The 27,150-nt window shown below is 45.4% G+C and overlaps 1 protein-coding gene across 2 annotated transcripts in view; it reads left to right on the forward strand.

Moving 5' to 3' along the window:
- CTIF (cap binding complex dependent translation initiation factor) overlaps window positions 1–27,150 on the forward strand; it is a 463,145-nt gene that overhangs the window by 353,336 nt on the left and 82,659 nt on the right. For both annotated transcript variants that reach the window (XM_033934740.1, XM_033934750.1), the window contains exon 10: window positions 19,419–19,574. In XM_033934740.1, the coding sequence (XP_033790631.1) occupies window positions 19,419–19,574 (156 nt within the window). The remainder of the gene's footprint in view (window positions 1–19,418; window positions 19,575–27,150) is intronic.

Consider the following 27,150-nt stretch of genomic DNA (forward strand, 5'->3'; position numbering starts at 1 on the left):
AGGGGTCCGACGGGGGGGGGGTGTGGGTGGAACCCCCCCCCACTTTACTTTATACAGATGGCGTTTTGGGGGGGGTTTTGGGGATTGTAACCCCCCACATTTTACTGAAAACTTCACTTTTTCCCTAAAAAACAGGGAAACAGTTAAGTTTCCAGTATAATGAGGGGGGTTACAACCCCCCACAATGCCGCCGCGATCTGTATTAAGTAAAGTGGGGGGGGGGGTTCCCCAACAAAAACCCCCGTCGGAGCCCCTAAAAACACTCTTTTTCTTCGGCGCGCGCTTCCGTCTTGCGCTCAGTTGTCAGCGCGCGCCTTTGTCTTCGGCGGTTTTGTCTATGAACCCATCCAGGCCACAACCAAGCCATATACTCAGCATGTTTCTTTGCAATTACTGTGTATTAAGGACATCCACGTGTAAGTTGACCCCTTTCTAAAATCACCTTGTGGGAATTTCTATGTGGAAATTGTGAATTAAGGCTTCAAAAATGATCTCCTTAGTATATATGAGACATTCTTCCTTGTCTGCTGAGCTGTCCACAGGGATTTCATCCGAAGGACATACTCCTTTAAATGAAAACAAATTTCTCCATTTAATGTGATAATTAACCGGTCTGACTACTTTTTACATGCACAAAAAGTCTGCTGAGAATTAAAACTCTTGAGTCCTTTCATCTTCAGAGACATGTTTCCCAGACCTCTAGAAAGTAATCTGATTTCTGTCTATTCTTTAGCTGTCAGGCTTATTGTGGAGAGGGGCTGAGGATTTTTCACACACTTAACACAGCATCCTTTGGGCAACTTCATCAGGTGTCTGTGTGGTTCATACCCAGATGATGAAAGCTCCTTTTTAACTAGTTCATGAGCCTCTCCTAACCTAAATGAGATTTATTTTCATTCCAGAGAGCCTAGGACTTACTAATTTACCTAAAACCAATTCATATAGAGTCACAACAAGGAAATGTTACACCCTGCTCTAAAACCTTTGCTGAAATAATGACAGAATTACCTAGATGATTTATGTCCTAATATATTTGTTAAACACATGCCTTTAGAAAATCCATCCAGTGTTTTTGATCGTCTTCTAAGTGCCTAATTGCATTTTATTGTTGGGTCTTGTTAGCTTTGAACTTTGAGGAATGTATTGGAGCCCATGCTCTTAGGGCCACAGCGACTTTGGTAGCCAGCCTCACACTAGCGTCCATTATCGAGGTAAATTGTCCAGAGTCTTCTGCGAAAAGGTTGCAGAATGCAGTCGGTGTTCCCACTAAGGACTGAGCTGACGTGAGCAAATGTTTTTCATCATGATTCCTTGCAAGCCGGCCCTGCCAAACAAGCTTCTGGGGGACGGGGGTGGGGTCATGTATCCTCTTTTATTTTTTTTTTTTCCAGGTCAAAATATGGTAACCCTAAGAAAGAGGAAAATTATATATATCCTTTTTGTCTGCCCATTACCTGTGTGTATGTGTGTGGGGAGGGATGTTACTGAGGTTAATTTGTGGGTAGTAAAATGTGCTTGTGAATGAACAGAAAAATGATTGATGGCTAGCTGGAGTGGAAGACTTCAGATTTGCAAAGCACATGGACTTTATTTATTCCATTTTTTTAGCCCGTCCTCCCAAAGGAGCCCAGAACGGGTTACAAAGTGCATCCATAATAATCGAGACAGGACAGAGATGACATAATTATTACATAAATTACAATATAGACATGACAATAAAACATATGCACTAAACAGCATCTGGTGAGATTAGGTGGTGTAGGTGCGTTGACTGAGTGGCATTTCTGGGTGAATGACTTTAAGGCGCTGGGCTTGTAACAAGAAAGGTTTTCACGGCCTTCCTGAAGCTCCAAAGGCTGGGTATGAAATGTGAGTAGGAGCGTTTGCGGGCTGTTTCAGTTTTGAAGGAGCGGCCAGGAGGTATGGTCAGTCGTTTTTCTCCTTGGGACCTCAATGGTCGCTTTGGGAAGTAGATTTGTAGTTTAATTTTCCTGTAGTACGGAATCGTTTCATGGAAGGTTTTGAAAGCGAGGACCAGGGCCTTGAGGGCGCAGCGTTTTTTGAATGGGGCAACCAGTGCATGGATGCTAATGCAGGGGTAAAATGACTGCGGATGCCTAGGTTTTTCAGAAGGCAGATTGCAGCATTTTGCACCCTTTGGAGGGGGAGAGAGTTTTGGTAGGCAGGCCCACTAGTAGAGTGTTATAGTAGTCTACGCGGGATAGTACAAAAATGTAGAGTAGTTGGGCAAAATCAGGTTCTGAGACGTATGTACGTATGGTTTTTAGAAGACACTCCTGCTCTAGGTTGGATTTGACAATGCTTTAGGGTTTGTTTATTGAATGGTGCCTATCTTAGTGTTTCTCCATGTTTAACCTGTCTGATTTTCTTTTTTAACATCAGAAGCAAAAATAATGCCAGACTTAAAATAAAATGTACTCATATTCTCTTTTTCCTGTTTGGTATTAGCTGTGAAGATCCAGAATGTTTATTTAGGGAGATCAGGTAATTGCGTTCTTATGAACATAACATCCTCAGAGTCATAATACCAACCAACTCGGATCTTCCCTTTTGTCAGTATCAAAAAAGTCATCTTCAGCTCTAATGCTTTGGGGGAACTACAGGAGTGTGCTAAAAACAAAGAATTCCTAGTTGCAAACAAGGGTTCATAGACAACCCCGCGAAAGACAAAGGCGCGCGCCGACAACTGAGCGCAAGACGGAGGTGCGCGCCGAAGAAAATTACAGTTTTTAGGGGCTCCGACGGGGGTTTTTGTTGGGGAGCCCCCCCCCCAGTTTACTTAATAGAGATCGCGCCGGCGTTGTGGGGGGTTTGGGGGTTTGTAACCCTTCATATTTTACTGTAAACTTAACTTTTTCCCTAAAAACAGGGAAAAAGTGAAGTTTTCAGTAAAATGTATGGGGTTACAACCCCCCACAACGCGGCACGATCTCTATTAAGTAAAGTGGGGGGGGTTCCCCCCCCACGTCCCCCTCCGTCGGAGCTGTAAAAACAGTAATTTTCTGCGGCACGCGCCTCCGCGCTGCGCTCAATTGTCTGCATGCACCTTTGTCCCGGCGCGCTTTTGACCTGACACCGCAAACAAGTTGGGAAAATTGGTGACCCGTCAGGATCTAGGACACTACTGATTTTATTTTTTTTAGAGGGGAAGCCCAAGTATGCAAGGAATCTTGCTACTTTTTTGGATTCTGCCTGGGGTTTGTGGCCTGGATTGGCCACTGCTGGAAATAGGATAATGGGCTAGATGGACCTTTGGTCTGATCCAGTATGGTAATTGTTATGTTCTTGTAAGGTGTCTAGGTAAGACTTTGGAGGCCCTGGTTGGGATGTGGACTATTCTCTGCATATTTTACAAAAGACTCCCTGAATGCAGAACTTTTTGTAAAATGTGTATAAGAATGCTGTAAAATACACATATGGATTGCAGCACATACAGAGGAAACAGTGGACACACATACGCTAGTGGGAGGAAAAGTGCGTTGCACCCTTTACAACAGTCTTATCAAGAAGCATGATATCAGGTCCTCTGCTGTGGCTGAGTAGGAGCGCCTGCTGTTGAATCTAACAGAGGAGCATCAGACAGCTTAGATCTGGAATATTCTTTTTTTCATCCAGCCCCTGTGCCCGGCACAACTGAAGAAACCAGTAGTGGTGGATCCGAATGCGGAAGTTGCTATCGGTATTCTGCTAGAGCAGTGGTTCTTAACCTGGGTTCGACCGAACCCCAGGGGTTCGGTGAGTCAGTCGGCGGAGGTCAAAACACACCTCCGACTCATATAGCGCTTCGGTCACGTTCAATCATCTATCAGTTATTCAGTGATTTTGATCAAGACTGATCGTGTACTCGGTTTCTTGATCTATCAATCAACAGCAGAAGTCACACCAATTTGCAGTAAATTTCATTATTATGTTATTATTATTCGAAATATAGGAGAACTTTTTTGTTTTCAAAATTGATATTATTTTTCCCTCACTGTATACCTATGTTTTGAATTTGTAAAAATCATATTTTATTTTTCCAATAAAGAAGGGTTCGGTGAACACGCATATGAAACTGGTGGGGTTCAGTACCTCCAACAAGGTTAAGAACCACTGTGCTAGAGGAATCCCCTCTTTGGGATGCGATTGCTTGGAGACCTCGAAGGCATGGTTCAATCTTTTGCCCTGAGTGGAGTGATGCTGGGAAGCGTTTGGCGGGTGCTAACCATGCTTGAAGCAACATTGTCTTAAGATTTCAACGGATGTAAATGTGACCCTGGCTTCCCACTCTTACTTGCAAGGAAAACTTTTGTGTATTCTGGCCTCAGGGGGTTTTTTTTGACCAGCTTAGTCATGTCCAGCATTGAGTTTCTGGGTTTATGGAGGCAGTGAAAACATAGCCAATGCAATATTCAGCATCTAAACAGCTATGATGAACCATATAAAGATAGGACTGTGGTCTATGCCTTCCTATTTATGTGTTTATCTTAGTTTCTTTCTTTTTTTTTTTTTTTTTAATTCTTTATTCATTTTCAATATTTTCAATAAGTGCAATACAAATTAAATACATTTTATATTTAAGACATCACTTAATACTCTTTCAAGAAACAAATCTTAGTTTCTTAAGTGCTGAATATCAGCACTTAAGAACATAAGAAGTTGCCTCCGCTGAGGCAGACCAGAGGTCCCGCGGCGGCCCCTCAGGCCTATTGCCTGAGCAGTGGTCCCTGACTATCCCTATAACCTACCTCTACTCCTATCTGTACCCCTCAATCCCTTTGTCCTCTAGGAACCTATCCAAACCTTCTTTGAAGCCCTGTAACGTGCTCCTGCCTATCACAGCCTCTGGAAGCGTTTTCCATGTATCCACCACCCTCTGGGTGAAAAAGAACTTCCTAGCGTTTGTTCTAAACCTGTCCCCTTTTAATTTCTCCGAGTGCCCCCTTGTACTTGTGGTTCCCCCATAATCTGAAAAATAGGGAACTGTACCCTGAGAACGCCCACAGAGTAGCCGGTTCTGGCTTAAATGCTTACTGGGCATTTTCAGCATCACTGTCAAGTTAAGTGTGTGCTGCAGTAGTAAGAGCTACAGCCTCGGCACCCTGAGGTTGTGGGTTCAAATCCCACACTGCTCCTTATGACCCTGGGTAAGTCACTTAATCCCCATTGCCCCAGGTACATTAAATAGAGTGGGAGCCCACCGGGGACAGTTAGGGAAAAATGCTTGAGTACCTGAATAATTTGTAATCCACATAGAATTGTAGGATATGTGGAATATAAATTATTTTTAAAAAAATAAAATGCCACTGAATATACCCAGTTAGTTGTGTCTTCCAGGGCCTGATTTTAGCATTCAAATCCTTGCACGACATGGCACCGGGCTATGCGATGGCTAAGCTTCCTCCGTACGTACCGAACCGGTCTCTCCGCTCCCATGCTGAAATATGCCTTAAGATGTCCCCTGGTCGTTCCCTGCAACTTCAAGCCGCCAAATGGCATTCCTACTCCCACTACTTACCGAGCCACTGGAATCGAGTGTCCCCCGCAGATCAGATCCCTTGAAGGACTCCTCAACTTTAGGGAAGCAATAAAAACAGACCTGTTCACTTAACCCCCCTGCCCTTGACCAATGGACTACAAAGAAATGTATATTGGTACCAGAACCTGGTATGTGTAATGTAAGGAAAGCTTATAAGGTAAAATCTTGTATTATAACTATGGCAAATCCAACCTATAAACTGTCTGTCTGTGTGTCAATTAGGAATAAACTTGTACTGGAAAACTTGCACTGTAAGAATAACCAGGGTAAATTATAACAGGTAAACTGTATATTATATATACAGTGGTACCTTGGTTTCCAAGGTAATTCGTTCCAGAAGCATGCTAGTAAACCAAAATACTTGTATATCAAAGCGAGTTTCCCTATAGGAAATAAGGGAAACTCGCTTGATTCGTTCCCACCCACCCCATCCCCCAAGGCCAGTGGCGTTGCTCTATCCCCCCCAAGAACAGGCATTGCTCCCACCGCTCATGAAGGCTCCCCTCGTGATCCACCATCCCCCCTGCTCGTTTCACCCCCCCCCCCATTCGTAGCACCCCCCCCCTGCGATCCGGCACCCTCCCCCCCGCAATCCGGCACCCTCTGCTCATGTCGCACCCCCTCCTCGCTGCGATCCGGCATCAAAAAGGCACCCACCCACCCAATCCCATTTCTTACCCCCCCCCCCCCATTTTGCATCGGCACCAAGGCACAGGACATACCAGTGCCGGTGCCCGAAGATCTGCCTCCTTTTGCGCATTGGTGGCAGTGCCAAATGGGGGGTAAGAAATGTGATCGGGTGGGTGGGTACCTTTTTGATGCCGGATCGCGGCAGGGAGGGGGTGCGACGCGAGCAGAGGGTGCCGGATCACGGGGGGAGGGGGGCGCTCGTAAATCAAGGCACGCTCGGTTTCCGAGGTGCCGATTTTGCGAATGTTTTGCTCGTCTTGCAAAACACTCGCAAACCGGTGCACTCGGAAACCGAAGTACCACTGTATTAGCATTAGACCTTTAATATGTGTCTAGCTAGGAAAAAACTTGTATCGGAAACTTGTACTGAAATTATGGCAAATCTCGTGTAAATTGTAACCTGTTAACTATATACTATGTATGTTTAACCTGTAACCCGTTCTGAGCTCTTTGGGGACAACAGGAAAGAAATCGAAATAAATAAATTAGCCCCGAACAAGTGATTTAGATGTTCAGAAGCTGTTTCTGGCCATTTAAATAGCTTTCACTATCTACTACCCATAAACCATCTCTCTTTCTATAAAAGAAGTAAGGCCTTTTATGTTTTTCCAGCGGGTTATCTGTGACATTGTTTGTTGAATCGGCGGGTGAGGGAGTCCCGTTTGGCTCATCAGGGTTCAGACTATTAGGTTTCTGCTATTTGAGTGGTTTCCTGAGTTCTCCTCCTTGGATACTCCTTTGATTCATGAGGCAATATCTATCTTATTTATCTATTGATTTATAGATATAGATAAATACACATATAAGATAAAAATACCAGCCCATAAAAAAGTATGTGTGTAATAAATAACTGTATGTTTTTTGTTATGGGGATAGTCGCATGCCATGTAATAGAAGCTAAAATAAAGCAACACAATGTCCACGCTTTGAGCATTCTCACTTGTGCTCCAGGCGTCCCCCTCCTCCCCCCCCCCAAAAAAAAAAAATTTGTAAGGAATTTTTTTTCAGTAAAAAGTAGTGCTGTCTGTTTCAGGGGAAAAAAAATTGATTTGATTCAGCCTATTGAATTGATTTTTGTTTTTTTTAAATTCAATTCATTTTTTTTTTTTCCCCCCAAAACATCCTGGCGTGTTTATTTTGTAGCCTTTCTACCCAGCCCACCCCCCTTTTCCCTGTCCGACCCCACGCCGGCACTCTAGTGTAAACAAAATAAACAAAAATGACTTTTCTTCTCTCTGTTGCCCTAGCTCACGCTTGCTGTCTAACACCAGCTCTAGCTGAATACACATTTCAAATCTGACTTATTGTAATCACAAAATAGAAAATAAAAATAGTTTATCCAAGTTTATTCAGTATTTTTGATTTATCGCCTATTCAAAATTCAAGGCGATGTACAGTTAAATAAAAAATTTTGGTAACATACTTACAATTATTAAATTAAACAGACGAATATCTAAAATACAAATATAACATTACATTTAAAGGGTATATCTACAAATTATAGTGAGACAAAAGGAAAATTATTTAATGGTTACATTCAGTATTAAAATCATTAATTCAATTTTAAAATCTTTAATTCTGGGAAAAACAGTAGGAAGGGAGACAAAGACAATTGACCTTTTAAATATTATTTTTTTACCTTCCACTGCCATACCCAATATTTGTTTCTTTCCAACTGTCTACCATCTCTCTCTCTCTGCCTTTTACCCTGGGTCAGACCTCTATATTCCCCTCAATGCTTGCATCTTTCCCTTCCTCCCTTCCATTATGATGTGTAACATTTATTTCTCTCTTCCCATGCACCATCTCTCCCTGCCCTCCACCCTATGTCCAACATTTCTCCCTCTCTCTTCTCCATGCATAACTCCCTCCTCTCCACCAAATGCAGGATTTCTCCCTCTCACCCCTTTCTGCCTCTTTTCTCCCTTCCTTTCCTCCACCTCAACAATTCTTCCTCTCTCCTCTCTCTCCCCCCCTGTATAGCATCTTTCCTCCCCTCCCCCACCCCTCAGCAGCAGCTTTCCTCCCCTCCCACCCATTCCCCTTTATAGCTGCTTTCCTTCCCATCCCCTGTGCAGCAGTGCGCTACTGACTCTCCCACTTCCAAGGTCTTCTAAAGTGGCAGCAGTGGCAACAGTGGACAGTTAGCAATGGCATCGCTCTGAATGGGATACTCGTGGCCTGCCCCACTAGCGCTTTCCTCTGCTGCGTCATCAGTGACACAGCAGAGGGGAGGCCCTGGTGGGGCAGGCCATGAGCAGCCTGTTCAGAACGATGCCTCTGCTTACCGGCCGCCACCACGACTGCTTTTGTCAGGTCTCACCGGTCTCACTTTACTTTTATAAGCATAACTTTTTATCCTTTACATTTTATTATAAACCGGCTAGATACCCGTTGATGGTCGGTATATTAAAAGTTAATAAACTTGAAATTGAGTCGGTGAGTCTGATTTTCTTGGACAATGAATCGTCAAATCGGGCAGCACTAGTAGAGAGACATTTTCATGTTGTTCTTGTAATACTCTAGGTCAGTGTCTTGCAAACTTTCTGGCCTGTGGCACACTAAATCCAGTGCCCTAGCTGGAAGGCACCTGGAAGTGCGTTGACGTCCACGCATGCATGGAGGGCCCATCTGGCTGTGACCCGTTTCGGTGGAGGGTGCGGGGAGAGGAGGAGACACGCTGGCCAGGAATTGAGTGATCTGCGCCGGCTGACTTCCTACAGGACGTGCCTCTCGCCGTGACCTGTACACAGTCAGCCGGAGTGGACGACTCTCCTCCTCGCCAGTGTGTCGCAGCACACCTGAACTCTCAGGACGCAAACAGGTTGCGATACGCTGCTCTAGGTAAATCTTGTAATTTATTAGCACCTCATTGCATACACTTTAATTAGATGGTCAGTGGTCGTCTCTTTGTCCTCGGTCTTAAGAGCAATGATCTGCTGTTGCTCCTAAAGAGGCTAAAATCTCACTGTTAGCATTTTCTTACCAAAGTCCCAGCCGGGGCAGCAGTTCACCCGCTCAAGTCCTGACCATTCAGATGCAGCTCCTGTGCAAATAAACTAAAAGGTTTTGGGTTGTTTTTTTTTTCTTTCTCTGCATGGGGAAGTCCGTATTTTCCTCAGCTAAAATAAGGAAAGGCTTTTCTCTGTGTTGGAAGACAAGGCAGGCACGATATTTATTTTCAGAAATAGCTTTTGGTAGAGAATTAAAAGTTTTGTTAAATGTCTGCAGTACATTTGTTTTCCATTTGAAGGCTTCTCTTATGACATTTGACAGACAATAAGGGCGTTTGCTTCTGTGGTCTGCACCATGAAATAGTTTTCTTAAGTCTGTCGTAGGTTTGGCAGTGGTGATGAAACGGGCCTCTCTGTTCAAGAGGTGATGGTAGACACGCTTATCTGAAAATCCTGGTCGGTATGGGAAATTTCACTTACAGCTATCTTGAAAGAGCAGTTGGAGTGCACTGCAGAACAGTGTAAACAGTGATTGTAGGGCTGGGAAATTCCATAGACTTAATTGCTATGGGGGAGATAGAGACTGGCACATGGTGTTATATGAAACCTCTTTAACGGCGGGGTGGGGGCCTCTGTGATTAGCTTAGTATTACAGAGCACAGAGGAGTTCAATGGGTCCTTAATCTACTTGTGTGCGTGGTACAGTCAGAAAATGATTCAAACTACATTGTCCAAATTAATGAATAAGATGTGATCCAAGTGGCAGTCCCAGGTACAGATATCTTTATACAGCATTCCCCTGAAATTTGCAGGGGCTCCATTCCAGGAACCCCTGCATATTTCAAAAAACCGCATTCAAAAGGCAGGGGAGGCAGGAGAGGGCAGCTGGAAATATAAGATTTGCCGCTGCTGGGTAAGATCAGTGGTCCCTCATGCCCAGCTGTTCGCTCATGCGAAGGCCCTTAGGTCAAAGACCAGTGCCCTATTTGAATCTAGCCTTACTTGCGTATGTTCTGTTCCAATAGGAACTTATCCAACCTTGTCTTGAATCCCTGGAGGGTGTTTTCCACTATAACAGCCTCCGGAAGAGCGTTCCAGATTTTTACCACTCTCTGGGTGAAGAAGAACTTCCTTATATTTGTACGGAATCTTTTCCCTTCTAACTTTAGCGCGTGCCTTCTCGTTCTCTTCACCTTGGAAAGGGTGAACAACCTCTCTTTCACTCGCGATCTGCACCAACCGCCTCTTCCTGTAATAAAGTGGGGCTTTTTCATTCAGCTCCTGATTGGTGTAGCCCCACTTTACTACAGGAAGAGGCGGTTGGAAGACTGCGAATGAGCGAGTCCGCGATTTGAGAACCCGTGAATTCGCGGGAGAACACTGTGTACATTTTGGATAATCTCTACTACTCTTCACACCAAGGGCCGGATTCTACAAACTGCGCCAGGATTGACGGCCTGCCGATCATGTGTCAATCACGCAACGGCTCCATTTGTGGAATCGCAGCTCCCTAAAACATGAAATGTAGGCCAGGGTTTTCGAGGCCTACATTTCCGGCAGTGGCATAGTAAAGGGGGGTAGGGTGGGGGCTGGTCCTCCCTGGGCGCTGGTAGGAGCGCGGCACCCGTCCACCTCTCTCCTCCCCACTGCAATGTGCACGCACTGCTTCCCTTCCCTCATACCTCTGTAACGTTCCTGGCGTGAGCAGCAACCCTCAACCTGCTGTCATGCCTGGTCCCACGCCTAGGAAGTGACATCAGAGGGAGAGCCCACGCAGGCTTGACATCAGGATGGGGGTTGCTGCTCGCGCCAGGAATGTTACAGAGGTGTGGGAGAAGGGAAGCGGAGCATGTGTGGCAGTGGGGAGTGCGGGAAAGGAGCATGGAGGGGAACAGAGAAGAATGCAGGGGAGGGGCGCCTCTCACCCTTGCTACCCAACTGATTTTCGGTGCCTATGTTTGAGGTGAATCACGTTTACAACGGCACCTAAGGACACCCAAGGGGTGACGGGATAATCGCGCGCCAGACACCAGTGCGCTGAGAATCGAGCGCTGACAATTCGGCACAAGACACAAGTGCGCCTCAGGAAAACTTAGTTTTAAAGAGCTCCGACGGGAGTGTGGGGGCCCCCCCACTTTACTGCTTACTGTTCACGCTGCTGTTTGCTGCCGTTGGGGGTGTGTGGGGGGGTCCAACCCCCCACATTATAGAGAAAACAGACCTTTTCCACCTTTTCCAGAAAAAATCGGAAAAAGTTCCGTTTTCTCTATAATGGAGGGTTCCAACCCCCCAACTCCCCCCCCCAACAGCAGCGCGAACACTATGCAGTAAAGTGGGGGGTTCCCCACTCACACCCCGCTTCGGAGTTCTTTAAAACTAGGTTTTCCCGCAGCGTGCTGGTGTCTTGCGCTGAATTGTCTGCCCTCCATTGTCGGCGCGCAGGTGTCTCGCGCGCGACTGACTATGAACCCACCCAAGGTCATTTCTGGCATTAGCCATGCCTACTTTGACCTTAGGCGTCCTTAGGCGCTACTGTAAACGCGATCTAGGTGCCAGGCATTTTTTCTTTTAAACTGTTTTAAGGAGGGTTTTAAACGGCTTTGCCGCTTAAGTTAGGGTACTGGGCTTGATGGACCATTGGTCTGATCCAGTAAGGCTATTCTTATGTTCTTCCTCTTCCTGTTGTTGTCAATTTTGGTATAGCTTAGTTTACTGTTTTTGCTTATAGGCATATGATGCTACTCTCCATCCGAAGAAACTTGACTCAGCTCATGTAACATCTTTTGTAATCTAGAATATATTGTAATTCTTTATTATCCACCAGTTGTAAATTGACTCAGTTGCTATGTAACATCTCCTGTGATATTGAATGTACTATAATTCTTCAATATAAACTGTAATTAACTCTTCTCCTGTAATGTAATTCTACTGGAAATGCCCAGATATCTTCTTTATTGTAATCCGTGGCTATGTTACATCTGCTGCGATATGTATTGTAACTCTTCACTGTTACTTGTAATCTACTCTTTTCCTGTAATGTAATTCTACTGGAAATGCCCAGATATCATCTTTATTGTAATCCGCCTAGAACCGCAAGGCACAGGCGGAATAGAAATCCCTAATGTAATGTAATGTAATGATTATTGTAAGATTGTTTTGTCTGTTTCTTTTTTTACGTTTATCATATTTTGGGTTACTTGTATCCCCTTTGCTTTTGTCAATCACTTTGCTGCTTTTTTGAAAGACGGTATATCAAGCTTTACTAAACAAACAAGCACTCCTGCAAGGGGTGAGTGCATAGCTGCAGAGACCATTCCCCTGAGTGGGGCCTCATATTTTTATTATACATATTTATTTAAATATAGTTACAAACCACAAAACCAAGTGATGACCATTCAGGGCAGGACACATAAATTAATTCATAATTACCGGTATTATTATTATTTTTTTTTTAACCCTACATTGTCAAAACCGCATTTTCTCAAATGATTTTGATTTTGTAAATTTAATTACCTGCCTTCCCCTAAATCTGAGCTAAAAGTAAGATCTGTTTCAGATTCTGAGATCTGTTTCAGATTCTGTAGTGACAAAAAACAAAAAAGGAACAAACTAAGAACTTGTAATACCTTTGAAACCAGGATGGCGCTCAGAATCCAAAGATGGAATGGAAAAAAATTCAAAATGGGGGACAAGCCCCTACAGAGTCTTTCACAGAATCTATCATTGCACCAACTTTTGTGGTAGAAAGGTGATTAAAAATGTTTTTGAAAAACGATATAAACTTTAAATATTCAAAGATGTGAATTAAATGTCTAAGCAACTCAAAACTCCAAAAATAAGTGAAATCAAAAAACTTAACTTAAGTGTCCATACAGCGGTGGTCCGGCAAGGTTCTGACGCGTTTCGCCCAATGGCTTCCTCAGAAAACCCGCTAAGCTGTGTGCGACCTTCAATTTAATTCCTTCCTAGTGCAGGAAAAAGCTTCTCATTTCCAGATTCTGTAGTTACATAATTGTGGACCACCATGGGTTTTTGAGAATTGACAGCTTATAAATAAAACTGGGCTTGTATTTAGAAAGAGGATATCTACTGGGGGAGTGGTGATGGTAGATCTCTACAAGCACTGCGCTGTGCAGCTTACCAGAAGTAATTTTCTAGACAGCCACAACTCCACTGTAAACTCACTGGTGGACATGCATTGAAAACCTGACGGGGGTACTGGGTTATACCATTACCTTCTGTTAGGGACAAGGCTAAATGAAGTCCAGGCCCGCAGTTTATGTATTTGAAGGGCTTGTGGCAGACTCTGAGGCTGAACCTGTTGGCGCTCCTCTTGCACGAGACTGGATCGCCATCCTCGGAGCAGCTACCTCTCCAAAGCTCAAACACATCACCTCCAGATTATGTGGTCAGGTGACCTGAATCCAAGTCACTTACAGTTATTATATTTCATATACCGCCATTTATAACAAAAATTCACACCAAAGCGGTGTACAATTAATAAAAATAATGGGCAATATTCAAGACACCAAAAAGGTTCATAGACAAAACCGCCGAAGACAAAGGCGCGCGCCGACAACTGAGCGCAAGACGGAAGCGCGTGCCGAAGAAAAAGAGTGTTTTTAGGGGCTCCGACGGGGGGTTTTGTTGGGGAACCCCCCCCCCCACTTTACTTAATACAGATCTGTATAAAGTAAAGTGTGGGGGGGTTCCCCCCACACCCCCCGTCGGAGCATTTTAAAACAGTCATTTTCTTCGGCGCGCGCCTCCACGTTGCGCCCAGTTGTCTGCGCGTGCCTTTGTCCCGGCGCGCTTTTGACCTGACACCAAAAAGATAACAAGGGGGTAAGAGTACACAAACAAATTAGCCAAACTAGACCCAAAGGACAAAAGGGCAGGAAAGGTTTACAATATCTTAAGGAAAAAAAAACCAAGCAGGATAGGAACAAAAGGGTAGGATTCAGAAAGAATAAGGAAAAGAGAAGTAAAGATAAGCGTCTCGTGCATCACCTTCCTATGACCAGCAAATGGCACATGTGTGCTTCAAAGTCGCATATGAAGGATTTCTCTGCTGTCATGGTCCTGACCTGTACAAGTCGTTGCCCTTATCCTGTGCCTGTATTTCATATATAAATATAAATAATCTGGTATCCTTTCAGAATCATGGTTATGTAAAGTGGCAAAGCATTTCCCAGAATGTGCATAAAAGAGAGACATTGGACTGCTTTCAGGTGTTTTGATGTGGTTCTGTGCAGGAAATATCAGTGCGTCACGACAGAATTCTAGTTAGGAAATCAAAGTTTTAAAGGTCCACGGAAAGACATCGTTTTTGTAGTAACCTGACACTGCAGGAAAATGCTGCAGAAGTAAATCACGGCAAGGCATGGAGTTGGCTTCTGATGCATAACTGTCCGCTTCAGAAGTCGGGCACAAAGAAGATAGAAGTGTTTAATTATTTGTGAATGAGAGTTTGCTTGTCACTCCTCGGCCTATTTGCTTCGAGTCTCATCAGTAACACACAGTAATTTCTTTGAGGTAGGCTGCCTTGCTTTTTAACTCGGGGGGTGAGGAGAAGATATTGTAGTCATGTGTGTACTCGCTGTAGTTAGGAAATCTTATTTCATACTCTGGAAACTAAGGGCTAGATTCACTAAGCAAACCGATCGTGTACCGATCGGTTTGCGACCCCTAAACGAGCAAATTTCTCTCCGGCCTGATTCACTTACCTCTCCTGCGATCCGCTTCGAATCCGTGCATGCAAATGAGGAGAAACGCATGCAAAACTGGACAGCGACACGATTCACTACACAAAATTCCACATCGGACAGGGCTGGCCGATCAACAGAAGAAGCGACTGCTGGGGAGCAGTCGAAAATGTCCTTCCGACTCTCCTGTTCTGTTGAAGCCATGCTCTCTGCCCTGTCAGCTTCAATCTCCTGCAGGCCCGAACACCTCCTGCAGCCCTGATCTGCCTGCCCTGGCTCTCGCGGTCCTGCAGCCCTCGGCTTGCCTGCCCTGAATGCCTGCCTGACGTGTCCTCTCTGCTCCCCCTGCTCCTTTCTGCCGCCTTCCTTCCAGTGCGAGCCCGCGGGTTTAAAGCGGGGCTGTACGCCACAGTGCAGACCCGCTTTAAACCCACGGGCTCGCACTGAAGGAAAGGAGGGAAGAGGCTGCCGCTGCTGCATGGAAGCAGGAGAGTCAGGCCCGAACATGCCTGTCTGCCCCGACTGCCTGTGCAAGTTTAAAGTTTAAAAAACAAAAAGGTCGTGGCTGGGACGGGTCTGCGCGGTCTGCACATGCGCATCTATAGAAACATAGAAACATAGAAAGATGACGGCAGATAAGGGCTACAGCCCATCAAGTCTGCCCACACTATTGACCCACCCTTTTAAGTCTACTGACCCTCTTAAGTATAATTGTAATTATACTGCCACTCTACTGACCCTCTCTTTCAAGTCTATACCCTAGTGACCCTATCCCTTGGCATGACCCTCGTGGGGATCCCACATAGGTATCCCATTTGTTCTTGAAGTCTGGGATGCTGCGTACCTCGATCACCTGCACTGGAAGCTTGTTCCAGTGCTCAATCACTCTCTCCGTGAAGAAGTACTTCCTGGCGTCTCCACGAAACTTCCCTCCCCTGAGTTTGAGCGGAAGTCCTCTTGTGGTCGAGGGTCCCCTGAGAAGAAAGATATCATCTTCCACCTCGACCCGTCCCGTGATGTACTTAAATGTCTCAATCATGTCTCCCCTCTCCCTACGCTCCTCGAGAGTGTAGAGCTGCAGTTTGCTCAGTCTTTCTTCGTACGGGAGATCCTTTAGCCCCGAGACCATCCTGGTGGCCATCCGCTGAACCGACTCAATTCTGAGCACATCCTTACGGTAATGTGGCCTCCAGAATTGCACACAGTACTCCAGATGAGGTCTCACCATGGCTCTGTACAATGGCATCATGACTTCAGGTTTCCTGTTGACGAAGCTTCTCTTGATACAACCTATCATCTGCCGTGCTTTAGATGAAGCCTTCTCCACTTGAGTGGCAGCCTTCATGTTGGCACTGATGATTACTCCTAAGTCTCGTTCTGCCGTAGTCATGGTTAAAGTTTCTCCATTCAGGGTGTAAGTTCTGCATGGATTTCTGTTACCGAGATGCATGACCTTACATTTCTTGGCGTTGAAGTCCAGCTGCCATATCGAGGACCAACTTTCTAAAGTACGCAGGTCCTGCTCCATAGTATCTTGTAGATTGTAGCCGTTTACTATATTGCATAGTTTGACATCATCAGCGAATAAGGTTACCTTACCTTGAAGTCCTTGAGTCAGATCCCCAATGAATATGTTGAAGAGGAGTGGGCCCAGGACTGAACCCTGCGGCATTCCGCTTGTCACCTCCGACATTTTAGAGAGGGTATCCAAATTTAAAACAAACCTAAAATCCTTTCTATTTAAGGATGCATATCATCCAGGAAGGAAAAAAGGTCATGATAGGCCCTATTAAAATATTTCCCACCTTCCTCTTGTGTCTCCCCTCTTGTCATCTCTTTCTCTTTTAATATATTGTATTTCCCCCTTCTCCTCCCATCTGTATATTGTTCGTAGATTATAACGTTTCCCAGTAGTTGTGTTTCTATGTATAGAGGAGGAGGAGTGTGTGGCGCAGTGGTTGGATCTACAGCCTCAGCACCCTGGGGTTGTGGGTTCAAACCCCGCGTTGCTCCTTGTGACCCTGGGCAAGTCACTTAATCCTCCATAGCCCCAGGTACGTTAGATAGATTGTGAGCCCACCGGGACAGAGAGGGAAAATGCTTGAGTACCTGATTGTAAAAAACCGCTTAGATAACCTTGATAGGCGGTATATAAAATCCTAATAAACTTGAAACTTGAATTTTATTGTAAACTGCTCAGACTTCTTTTTTTTTTTTTTAATCTTTATTAAGTTTTCAAGGCTATTATAAAGTGCATAAAATTGTACATACATTAATAATCTGAATCAGCACTTACAATCCATCAGTAACAATACAAAATGACTTTTTTTTTTAAAACGAGCGTTATATCAAGAATTAAATAAACTTGAAACTTGCCCACCATGGTCCCCGACACAAAGCATCCTGGTTTACCACAGCTGCCATCCCTTTACGGAGGGAAAATAAGATCTTTCACATTATATGCTTGTTATACAACTGTGGTAATTCCTTCTCTCTATATATCTTCCCCTCCCCCCCCACCCACCCCCAACTCCCCGCAGAACAACCTTTCCCTCCAGGGACAGGGGAAGCAGAGGGTCAGTCAGAAAATGAGTTCAAAGGTGTTAGGTTTATAATTTTGCTGATTTCAGGTTTATTAAACATTTCATGTACCAGAATGTGTTCCACAAAGCTGAGGCCCATACCACCTTTCGTCTTTTCATGAGGATAAAGGGATTAGGATTTATGGTACATCCAAACAAATCTAAAGGGGTTGAGGGCATCTAGAAGTAATGTCAGATGCCACCAATGGTTCCCTTTCTGGGCTCTGCCTTTACCTCTCACGGTCCTCTCTCAGAGTCTGCAGAGTATCATACCGCCTTCTCTTCTGCTTTTTTAAAATTCCATCCACTGCCACGGGAAGAGCAGAGGAGAGAGTGGCATGATACACTGCAGAGAGAGAACCACGAGAGGGGGAGGCTAAGCCCAGAAAGGGAACCATCAGCAGCATCTGACATCATTTCTAGGTAGCCTCAGCCCCTTTAAATCCACCGCAGAAAGAAGCAAGAGCCGAATTATATCCTGCAGAAAGAGGACTGTGAGAGGTGGAGGCAGGACCCAGAAAAGGAACCATTGGTGGCATCTGATATCTATTTTCATTGGTTGGTAAGATAGTATGTATGGCAAGGATAGCTTATGATGAAAAGGAGGGTGTTTTTTTTCTTGATCTTTTTTTGTCTCTTTTTCTTCTTTATTTTAGGATACTATTTATATTACTGATCTCTTCTCCCACATTTCTTGATTTTTTTTCAATGCCAAGGAAAAGTATCACCATTTTAGTATGGTATAGTTTGTTGTTTCCTATCGATGTGTTTTTCTTCTAAATTGTATTTTAAAAAAATTGTTAAGAAACAAATCCAAATGAATTCCCAGAAGCCCCTCCCCCTGATTAAGAGAGATGTGAGATCGTATAGCTGAGACATGCTGTCTGATGGGATTTACATAATGAATTACATATATGAAGCATCTTCCTTTGTTTTTAGAACTGTTGGGCTGACCTTTAACAATTCGCTCGTTCCAAAAATACTAAGACTAGGGAGCATGCAACGAAATCACTAAGTAGTAGATTTAAAACAAACTGGAGAAAATATTTCTTCACACCGTATGTAATTAAACTTTGGAATTCGTTGCTGGAGAATGTGGTGAAATCAGTTAGCTTAGCGAGGTTTAAAAAAGGTTTGGCTAATTTTCTAAAAGAAAAGTCTATAGGGCCAATATTGAGATGGCTTTGGAAAATCCACTGCTTATTCCTAGGATAAGTAGCACAAAAACTGTTTTACTAGTTGGGATCTTGCTAGTTGGTCCTGTCTCCCCTATATCTGACTAATGGGCTAATAGCAGGAAGCAGAGAAAAGCTGCAGTATAGCGCAGAGATGTTTCCTACCTTCCTTTGGTCTCCCATAGAGAGGAGAAGTGCTGAGGGAGGCACTGGGAAAGGAATGAGGGATAAAAGAGTAGCACAGGCACTGATGTGGCAACAGCGGATAGCGTAGCTGGTTTTAAGAAATGTTTGGACAAGTTCCTGGAGGAAAAGGCCATAGTCTGTTATTGAGAAAGACATGGGGGAAGTCATTGCTTGCCCTGTATTGGCAGTATGAAATATTGCTACTCCTTGGGTTTTGGTCAGGTACTAATGACCTGGATTGGCCACCATGAGAACGATCTACTGGCCTTGATGGACCATTGGTCTGACCCAGTAAGGCTATACTTATGTTCTTATGAGAGCTGGAAGATGTGTTGTGAGGGGAAGAAAGGCTGAGAGAAGAGATATAGCAGGGAAAGGGTTGGCCACATTTGGAAACAGGATACTAGGCTTGACGGACCTTCAGTCTGACCCATTATGGCAATTCTTATGTTCTTAATTCCCCGACTTTATAATCAGATCTTGCTTTCATCCATTTTTTTCTTTCTCCTCTTTCCCTAAGACAGTACTTGCTTCCTGCCCAGGAAGGTGTGGTTTTATGTCTGAATTTATTTATTTTTGTGTTACAGAAAGATTTCACAATGCGAGAAGAGTTGCGACAGACAGATGTGGAGCGCTGGCTGGGCTTCATTACCTTTCTCTGTGAAGTTTTTGGTACTATGAAGAGCAGTACAGGGGAACCTTTCCGGGTGCTCGTCTGCCCCATATATACCTGCCTCAGAGAGGTAAGTAAGGCATATTCTAATTAACACTTTAACTGACTATGGCACCAATGTGAAGGGGGATTCTCACTAGAGAATGACACGGTGACAAAATTCATCACCGTCCCCGTCCCCGCGGATAACCGCGGGAAACCATCTTCATGTCATTCTTTAAGGAGAGAGGGAAGAATCAGAGTATGAATGGCCACAAACACTGACCCGCAAGCTTTGCTTTGAAGAATGCTGGTGTAGAAGGACTGAGGTTGAAACAGACACTACAGGATGACAGTCTCTGGTATCCAGAACAGATATTGTGATGTCATAATGCCTCATTCCACCAGTACCTAAGAGCCAATCACATCAGTGATGTCACAATGGCTTCATTATCCTTGGCTCACATAAGAATCAGAGTATAAATGGCCACAACCACTGACCCGCAAGCTTTGCTTTGAAGAATGCTGGTGTAGAAGGACAGAGGATGAAATAGACACTAGAAAATGACATGGGTTTATTTCCCGCAGTTATCCGCGGGGACGGGAACGGTGATGAATTTTGTCACCGTTTCATTCTCTAATTCTCACGCTCTAGCGTACTGCAAGGAGTGTGTGTGGGGGGAGGAAGGGGGTGCATGGAGCAGTCATGTGGCCACAGTCCACACACACATGGCCATCGGCTCTGCTGGCTCCCACCCTCTCTGATGTCAATTTCCTGTCCCAGGGTGGGGGGACCAGCAGAGTTGACAACCATGCACATGTGGACTGCAGCCCCATGATCGTTCAACACAGCCGACCTACTGCCTAGAGCACGGGTAGAGAACTCCGGTCCTCGAGAGCCGTAGTCTAGTCGGGTTTTCAGGATTTCCCCAGTGAATATGCATGAGTTCTATTTGCATGCACTGCTTTCAATGCATATTCATTGGGGAAATCCTGAAAACCCGACTGGACTACGGCTCTCGAGGACCGGAGTTCCCTCTCCCTGGCCTAGAGGAAGGGGGTGCTACGCCCCATGTAGCTAGCAAGTCAGATATACCCCTGCTTATATGGTCAAGCTGCTGAAATATGAAACTAATAGAGTGTGTGAACATATGTAAAATGTGTTAACACGTGCCAGTGCGTTTTTACTATGTATTAACTCTGCATTAACCTTAATATACTTTGCATTTGTTGACATTAATATAAATCCTGATTCAACACAAAAACAATAAAAATATATATACAGTATATGCTGCTTTCAATATAAAAATGTTCAACTCAGATCATTAATATTAAGATGCATTTAATATGATTTGCACTAATCATGTCCCCATGTGCCACATTTGGGTACAAAATGCCCCCTAATGTAAGCCCCATAGACTGGAACAAGTTGCCTTTGAATTTATGGCATCTGAAAAACTTAGAAACATGATGGCAGATAAAGGTCAAATGGCCCATCCAGTCTGCCCATCCACAGTAACCATTATCTCTTCCTCTCTCTAAGAGATCCCACGTGCCTATCCCACGCTTTCTTGAATTCAGACATAAATATTTCTTTAACAATTTCTTAAATTCCTGTTTTGCATTCTGAAATATGGTATCCAATGATACCGTGGCAGTGCAAATGGAATCATGCTTTGTAATTGAATTATGTCATTTGGTAATATATTGGGAATGAAGGGTCAGCAGATTTTGTGTTGCTTGTTTAATTATTTAGTATGAGAGGCATAATCAAAAGAAATGTCTGAGTCCGATTCGGACGTATGGCGCTAGATGCCCAAAGTTGGCAGTGATAAAAAGTCCATTCTCAAAAAATAAGTTTAGAATATAAATATATATATTTTTTAAATCATCTGTCTGGATGTCCAGGCTAGTGCTGCCCGATTCAGGAAAAAAAATTTCGATTCGATTCAGCCTATTGAATTGGTTTTTCGATTCGATTCGATTTTCCTGCCCAATTGGGTGCTTTTTTCAAACATCCTGGTGGGTTTATTTTATAGCCTCTTCACCCCTTTGCCTTCTCCTAACCACACTGGCGCTGTGGTGTAAACAAACAAACAAAAAATACTTTTCCTCTCTCTCTTAAATCCTAGCTCACTTTTGTGGTCTAACACCAGCTCTGGCAGGATACACGTTTCAAATCTGACATATTGTAATCACAAAACAGAAAATAAAATTAGTTTTTCTACCTTTTGTTGTCTGGTCATTATTCAAATCTTGTTGGTCCCAGGCTCTAGTTGTCTTCTGATAACTTGCTTGCCAGGGTCTTCTTCTTTCTCCGTGCTAACCATCCATCTGCCATCTCTGTCCTTCCCTTCCGTTTCCCTTCCCTCCCCCGGAGGTCTGGGATCCACCTTTTCTTAACTACCCTTTCATCCAGCATCTCTCCCTCCTTCCCCACCACCCCAGAGTCCACCATCTCTCCCTTTCTTTTCCCAACTACCCTCCTATCCAGTATCTCTATCCCCCCTCCACAGTACACCATCCCTTGTGTCCAACTTCTCTCCCTTTCTGTTCCTTCCCTCCCTAAATCCCATTGTCCATCATCTCTCTCCCTCTCCTCTATTTTTAGACCCATTATTTCTTCCCCCCCCAAAGTGCGGCATATGCACGTCTCTTTAAACCCCCCTTCTCTCCCTCCCTCCGTGTACTTCTACACCAGGGCCCCCTCCCCTGAAGGTTTGTCCCTCCTGAAGGCCTGCACTTTCCCTTAAAGGTCTTCACCCCACCCCTGAAGGCCTGTCCACCCCTTGAAGGTCTGTCCCCCCTGAAGGCCTATGCCACCATCCCTGGCCTGTCCCCCCCCTTGAAGGTCTGTCCCCCCTTGAAGGTCTGTCCCCCCCTTAAAGGCCTGTCCCCCCTCAAGGCCTGTGCAACCATCCCTGGCCTGTCCCCCACCTTAAAGGCCTGTTCCTCCCTTGAAGGTCTACACCCCCCCTTAAAGGCCTGCACCCCCCCAAGGCCTGTCCCCCCTGAAGGCCTGTCCCACCCCCCCCTGAAGGACTGCGCACCCCCCCCCCCCGCCCCGGGAAGGCCTCTGTGTTCCCCCTGGCCTCCCCGCACCATTTACCTTATAAGTGCAGCCTGCAGAGAAGATCACGGTTATAGCATCTTTGCAAACTGCTTTGAGCTGTTTCCTCTCCTGCAGTCCCGCCCCTCCTTTGACATCAGAGGCAGGATCGCAGCGGAGGAAACAGATCAAAGCAATTTGCAATGACGCTATAACCGCGATCTCTGCAGGCTGCACCTATAAGGTAAACAGTGCGGGGAGGCCAGGGTGGGAAACCGGACGCCGGGTAGGGGAGAGAATTGGACGCCGGGGTGTAAGCCGGACAGCAACACAGCAGAACTTCCTGACTGACCATTCCTCCTCGCCCTCTAAAGCAGGTGCGGCAGCGGCCGGCCAGCAAGAGCATCACTGTCGCTCCTGCTTTAGGGGGCGAGGGGGGAGGGTCCAAATCGGGAAGCCTATTTTTTTTTTTTGTTTGTTTGTTTTAAATTGATTCGAATCGATTCACCCGAAGTGAATCGGTGAACTGGTCCAGGCCATTGATTGTCCAGTCCGCCAGTACATCTATCTTTTTCCACATTTTTGACCAAAAATTTGTCTAAGTCCCAAACGCCCAGAAAAGACCATTAGGACGTGGGAGGGGCCAGCATTGTGATGAACTGGCCTCCCAGACATGGCAACAGAACAGTGGGGCACCTTACAGGGCACTGCTGTGAACTTTACAAAAAGGGTGCCACATAAACATCTCAACAGAACTCCATTATAGGTTATGGTTAACCCCCCAAAACCCACTATACCCACATGTCTACAACCCCAGTAGCCCTATATGGCAGCACTGTAGGGTTTTGGTGGGCACACATGTTCCACCATAAATGTAGTGGTTAGAATGGCTTATGGGCCTCGGTCCCCCCTCTCTGTGGTTCACTGCCCCCCCCCCCCCCCGGCTATTTAAGAGACCTGTGTGCAGCTCTGTTAGGCTTTCCTATACTAGGTGCTGATGTTCTGGAGAAAGGTATGTACGTTTTTATTCCAATCTTTGGGGGGGTTGAAGTGGTCAATGAACACTGGGGGAGTATGTGGGGTTCTTTACTTTGTCTCTGCAGTGGTTATCTGGTCACTTTGGATACCTTTTGGGCACTGGTTTTACATTGTCTTAAGTCAAAATGTATAAGTTCCATCCAAGGAGTCTTGTAAAGCCTTCGATTATCCCTGCAGGACGACTAAGTCTAGATCAGCCTACATCCCGCCCTAACCTACTCCTCCAGATATGCCCCTTTTAGCTCTGGGCGCACATCAGCATTCAGAGGCCTAAAAAGTCCCTGGATGCTTCCAAAAAATAGGTTTGATTATCGGCACTTGGACGACCTGTCTTTTAGGTCATCCAAGTGCCAAATTGGTCGTTTTTTTTAGATGTGTTTAAGTTTCGATTATGAGCCCCTATGTGTTTTAATTGTTTTTATAGTGTACTAGTCTTTAAGCCCATTACATTAACGGGTGCTAGAATATATGTCTGTCTTTCTTTCTGTCTCTCTCCCTGCCCCTGTCTCTTTCTTCCTTTCTTTCTTTCTGTCTCTCTCTCTCTTTCCCGCTGTCTGTCTGTCTTTCTTTCTGTCTGTTTCTCTCCCTGTCCCTCTTTGTCTGTCTTTCTATCTCTCTTCATGCCCCTGTGTCTTTCTTCCTTTCTTTCTGTCTCCCTCCCTCCCGCTGTCTATCTTTCTTTGTCTCTCCCTCCCGCTGTCTGTCTTTCTGTCTCTCTCCCTGCTCCCTGTGCAGCAGCAGCATTTCCCCCCCCCCAACTTCCCTGTGCAGCAGCATTCCCTCCCCCTCCACTTCCCTAAACTATGTTCTATCAGCCAATGGCAAATTTGTTGGTTTTTGCAAAAGTTAAGAGAGGGCAGTAGTAGCCCAATTATAACATTTGATGTTTGTTTTTTTATTGGATGGATCTCAACCTGGTTTCCATAGTCTATTCAGCAGGGAAACAGTATTAGCTGCTTTGTTAACAGAGTTGAGGATCCTTGTGGACAAAGGGAAATAGGCGTCTGTTATGCAGTTAGATCTTTCAGCTGCATTTGATTTATTTTATTTATGTGGATTCAGCTCCCTCGCCAACAGCTGTGACTGCGGCCTGCAGCATTCGACATCCGCCGCTGTGGTCTGCAGCCGCCGACAGCCGCCGCGGCCGACATCCCCTCGGGGGGATTCTCGCGCATGCGCACTCCTACCTGCGGTGCCCTACAGTGCACGGAAAACGGGAGCACGCAGGTGGGAGTGCGCATGCACGCTTAGGGCTTTATTATATTAGAAGTTTGCTTTCTGATCTGTCTTGGATAAAGGCGGACCAGATATAAACTAAACTAAACTTTGTATGTAGAAAGAAATTGAAGAAAGAGGTGGATAACAGTAATTTAAAAGTGAAATTCAATGTAACATATGTTTTGGAAGAGCCACCAGAACCGAATAAATGAGGCCTCTCTGAATGTAGGGTATGTTCATTGGTCGAAACAAACATTAGTGGCAAAACCAGACAGGCCTCTCTGCATATAGGAGGCAGACTAACAGTGTTCCTGCAAGCCTGGATGCACATCACGTCCGATCAGTGAATCTTTGACATCAGTCAGGCTGCAAGCTGGCCTTTTCTCAGCCTCTGACAGATTGGTTTATGGACTCTCCCGTGAGGCGTTCAACCACAGCGGTCACAGTACACGCCACTATACGATGATTGTTGGATATTCAGGCCATGGAACCGGTGCCACATGAGGACTTGGATTAGGGCAGATACTCCATATTCTTTGTTGTACCAGAGAAAGGCTCTGATGCTTGGAGACTGCTCCTGGATCTTCTGCGTGTAAATGCAGTGCTTGAGGTCCAGTGCTTTCGTATGGAGATGGTTCGATCTGTCATAGCATTGGTGGCCACGGGACAGTTCCTTACCTCTCTGATTCTCACAGGGGTTTCTTTGCATATTCCCATTCTCAAACACAATGGAATTTCTCTGGTTTCATGTTCTGAAAAATCTTTACCAGTTTTCAACTCTGCCTTTTGGCCTGGAAACGGTATCTCGTACCTTCACCAAGGTGATTGTCGTGACAGCTCTCTTGAGGAAGATTGGGGTTGCAGGTGCACCCCTGCTTGGCTGATTGATCTATAGCGCTGAAGGTTGGTGCCCAGTTGATTGATCTGGACGGCCTGGACAGATTGGTGATTGCCACAAAAAAAAAATGCAAAGCACTTTCATGCCATTGCAGTCCCTAGTATATCTAGGGGTCTTGATTGACAAGGCAGCTGGCCAAGCTTCTCGTCCAGAGGCATTGCCAATGGTAGCTGTGCTTATATTTATTGTCTTCTGGACAAAGCTGCTCCATTATGCGTGCGCCTATCTCCGGGTCCTGGGGTCCAAGGCAGCATCTATTGCTGTGGTTCCTTGGACAAGGGCACATGCGTGTCTTCTGCAGCTCACATACTCTCCTTGTGGGTTCTGCTGGTGACAGCATTACAGGCAGCTCTTATTTGGATTTTGGAGACTCAGGTCAGCATGAATTGCTAGCTCCTTCTGCTGTCTCTCTCCAGGAATATACCACTGTGGATTACATCTTTGGTAGTTGTGACAACAGATGCCAGTCTCTGTGGCTGGGGAGCCCATTGCACCTTTGTCATTCCATTAAGGGGCACTGGATACCCTCTCCAATGACATGGTCATTCTGCTGTTTTGAATTCCGGGCCATTTGCTTGGCTTTGGCGAACTTGTAGACTACTTTGGAGGACTAAGCGGTCCTTGTCTTCTCCAACAATGTGACTGCAGTGGCATATGTCAGTCACCAGGAAGCAACCGAGCACGCCTGCTCTTTCTCTGGGCGGAGCGTCATCTCCAGACCTTTTCGGCATTGCATGTGGCAGGAATTGCGTCAGAGGAGAAGCTTCTGCCCACACACACGCGACTGCAGGCTTCGCCGGCTTCAGTAAGTTTCTTTACTAAAGCACCACGAAGGTAAGGGGGAGGGAGGAAGATAGATTTGGCCTGAGGGAGGGAGGGAAGGAGGGGGCCGTGCGCAATCAGTGGCCGCACGCCTTCCCTCCCTTAACTGCGGGGACAAGGCCATTCACTGCTCCATGGGGTGGTGGATGGCCTTGTCCCCATGCCCGCAGTGAGCACTTTCCGTCCCCCCCCCCCACCGTTTTGGCGGGTTACCTTCGGCTAGCCGCGGGTAACTGACACCGTGTCTCTGAGGCCACAGCCCTAACCACTAGCCAGTTCTTCATTCCTGAGGGACACTTTAGTTTTGTCAGTTGCCCTAATACTTTTTCCAAGTTCAATGTGATTTGTTTTTGTTCCTCTGAATCATCACCATAAAATACTGATTCCAGAATAGGTATCTCCCTAGCAGCATCCGCAGGGAAAACTGAAGCATATAATTTTTGTTTTTCTGTTATGGTTTTATCCTTTCTGAGTACCTCTTTTTACTTCTCAATCTTCCTCGTAATGATCCAGCCAACTTCCTCACAGGCTTCTTGTTCGAAAGGTTATTACCCAGTCCCCCATCACAATGAGCATAGTTAGTTCTGTTATTATGTTGAAAGCTACATTCTCTAATAGACAATGGGGAGGAAGCAACGGCCT

Source organism: Geotrypetes seraphini, chromosome 1 (genome assembly GCF_902459505.1).
Source record: "Geotrypetes seraphini chromosome 1, aGeoSer1.1, whole genome shotgun sequence".
Taxonomy (NCBI): domain Eukaryota; kingdom Metazoa; phylum Chordata; class Amphibia; order Gymnophiona; family Dermophiidae; genus Geotrypetes; species Geotrypetes seraphini.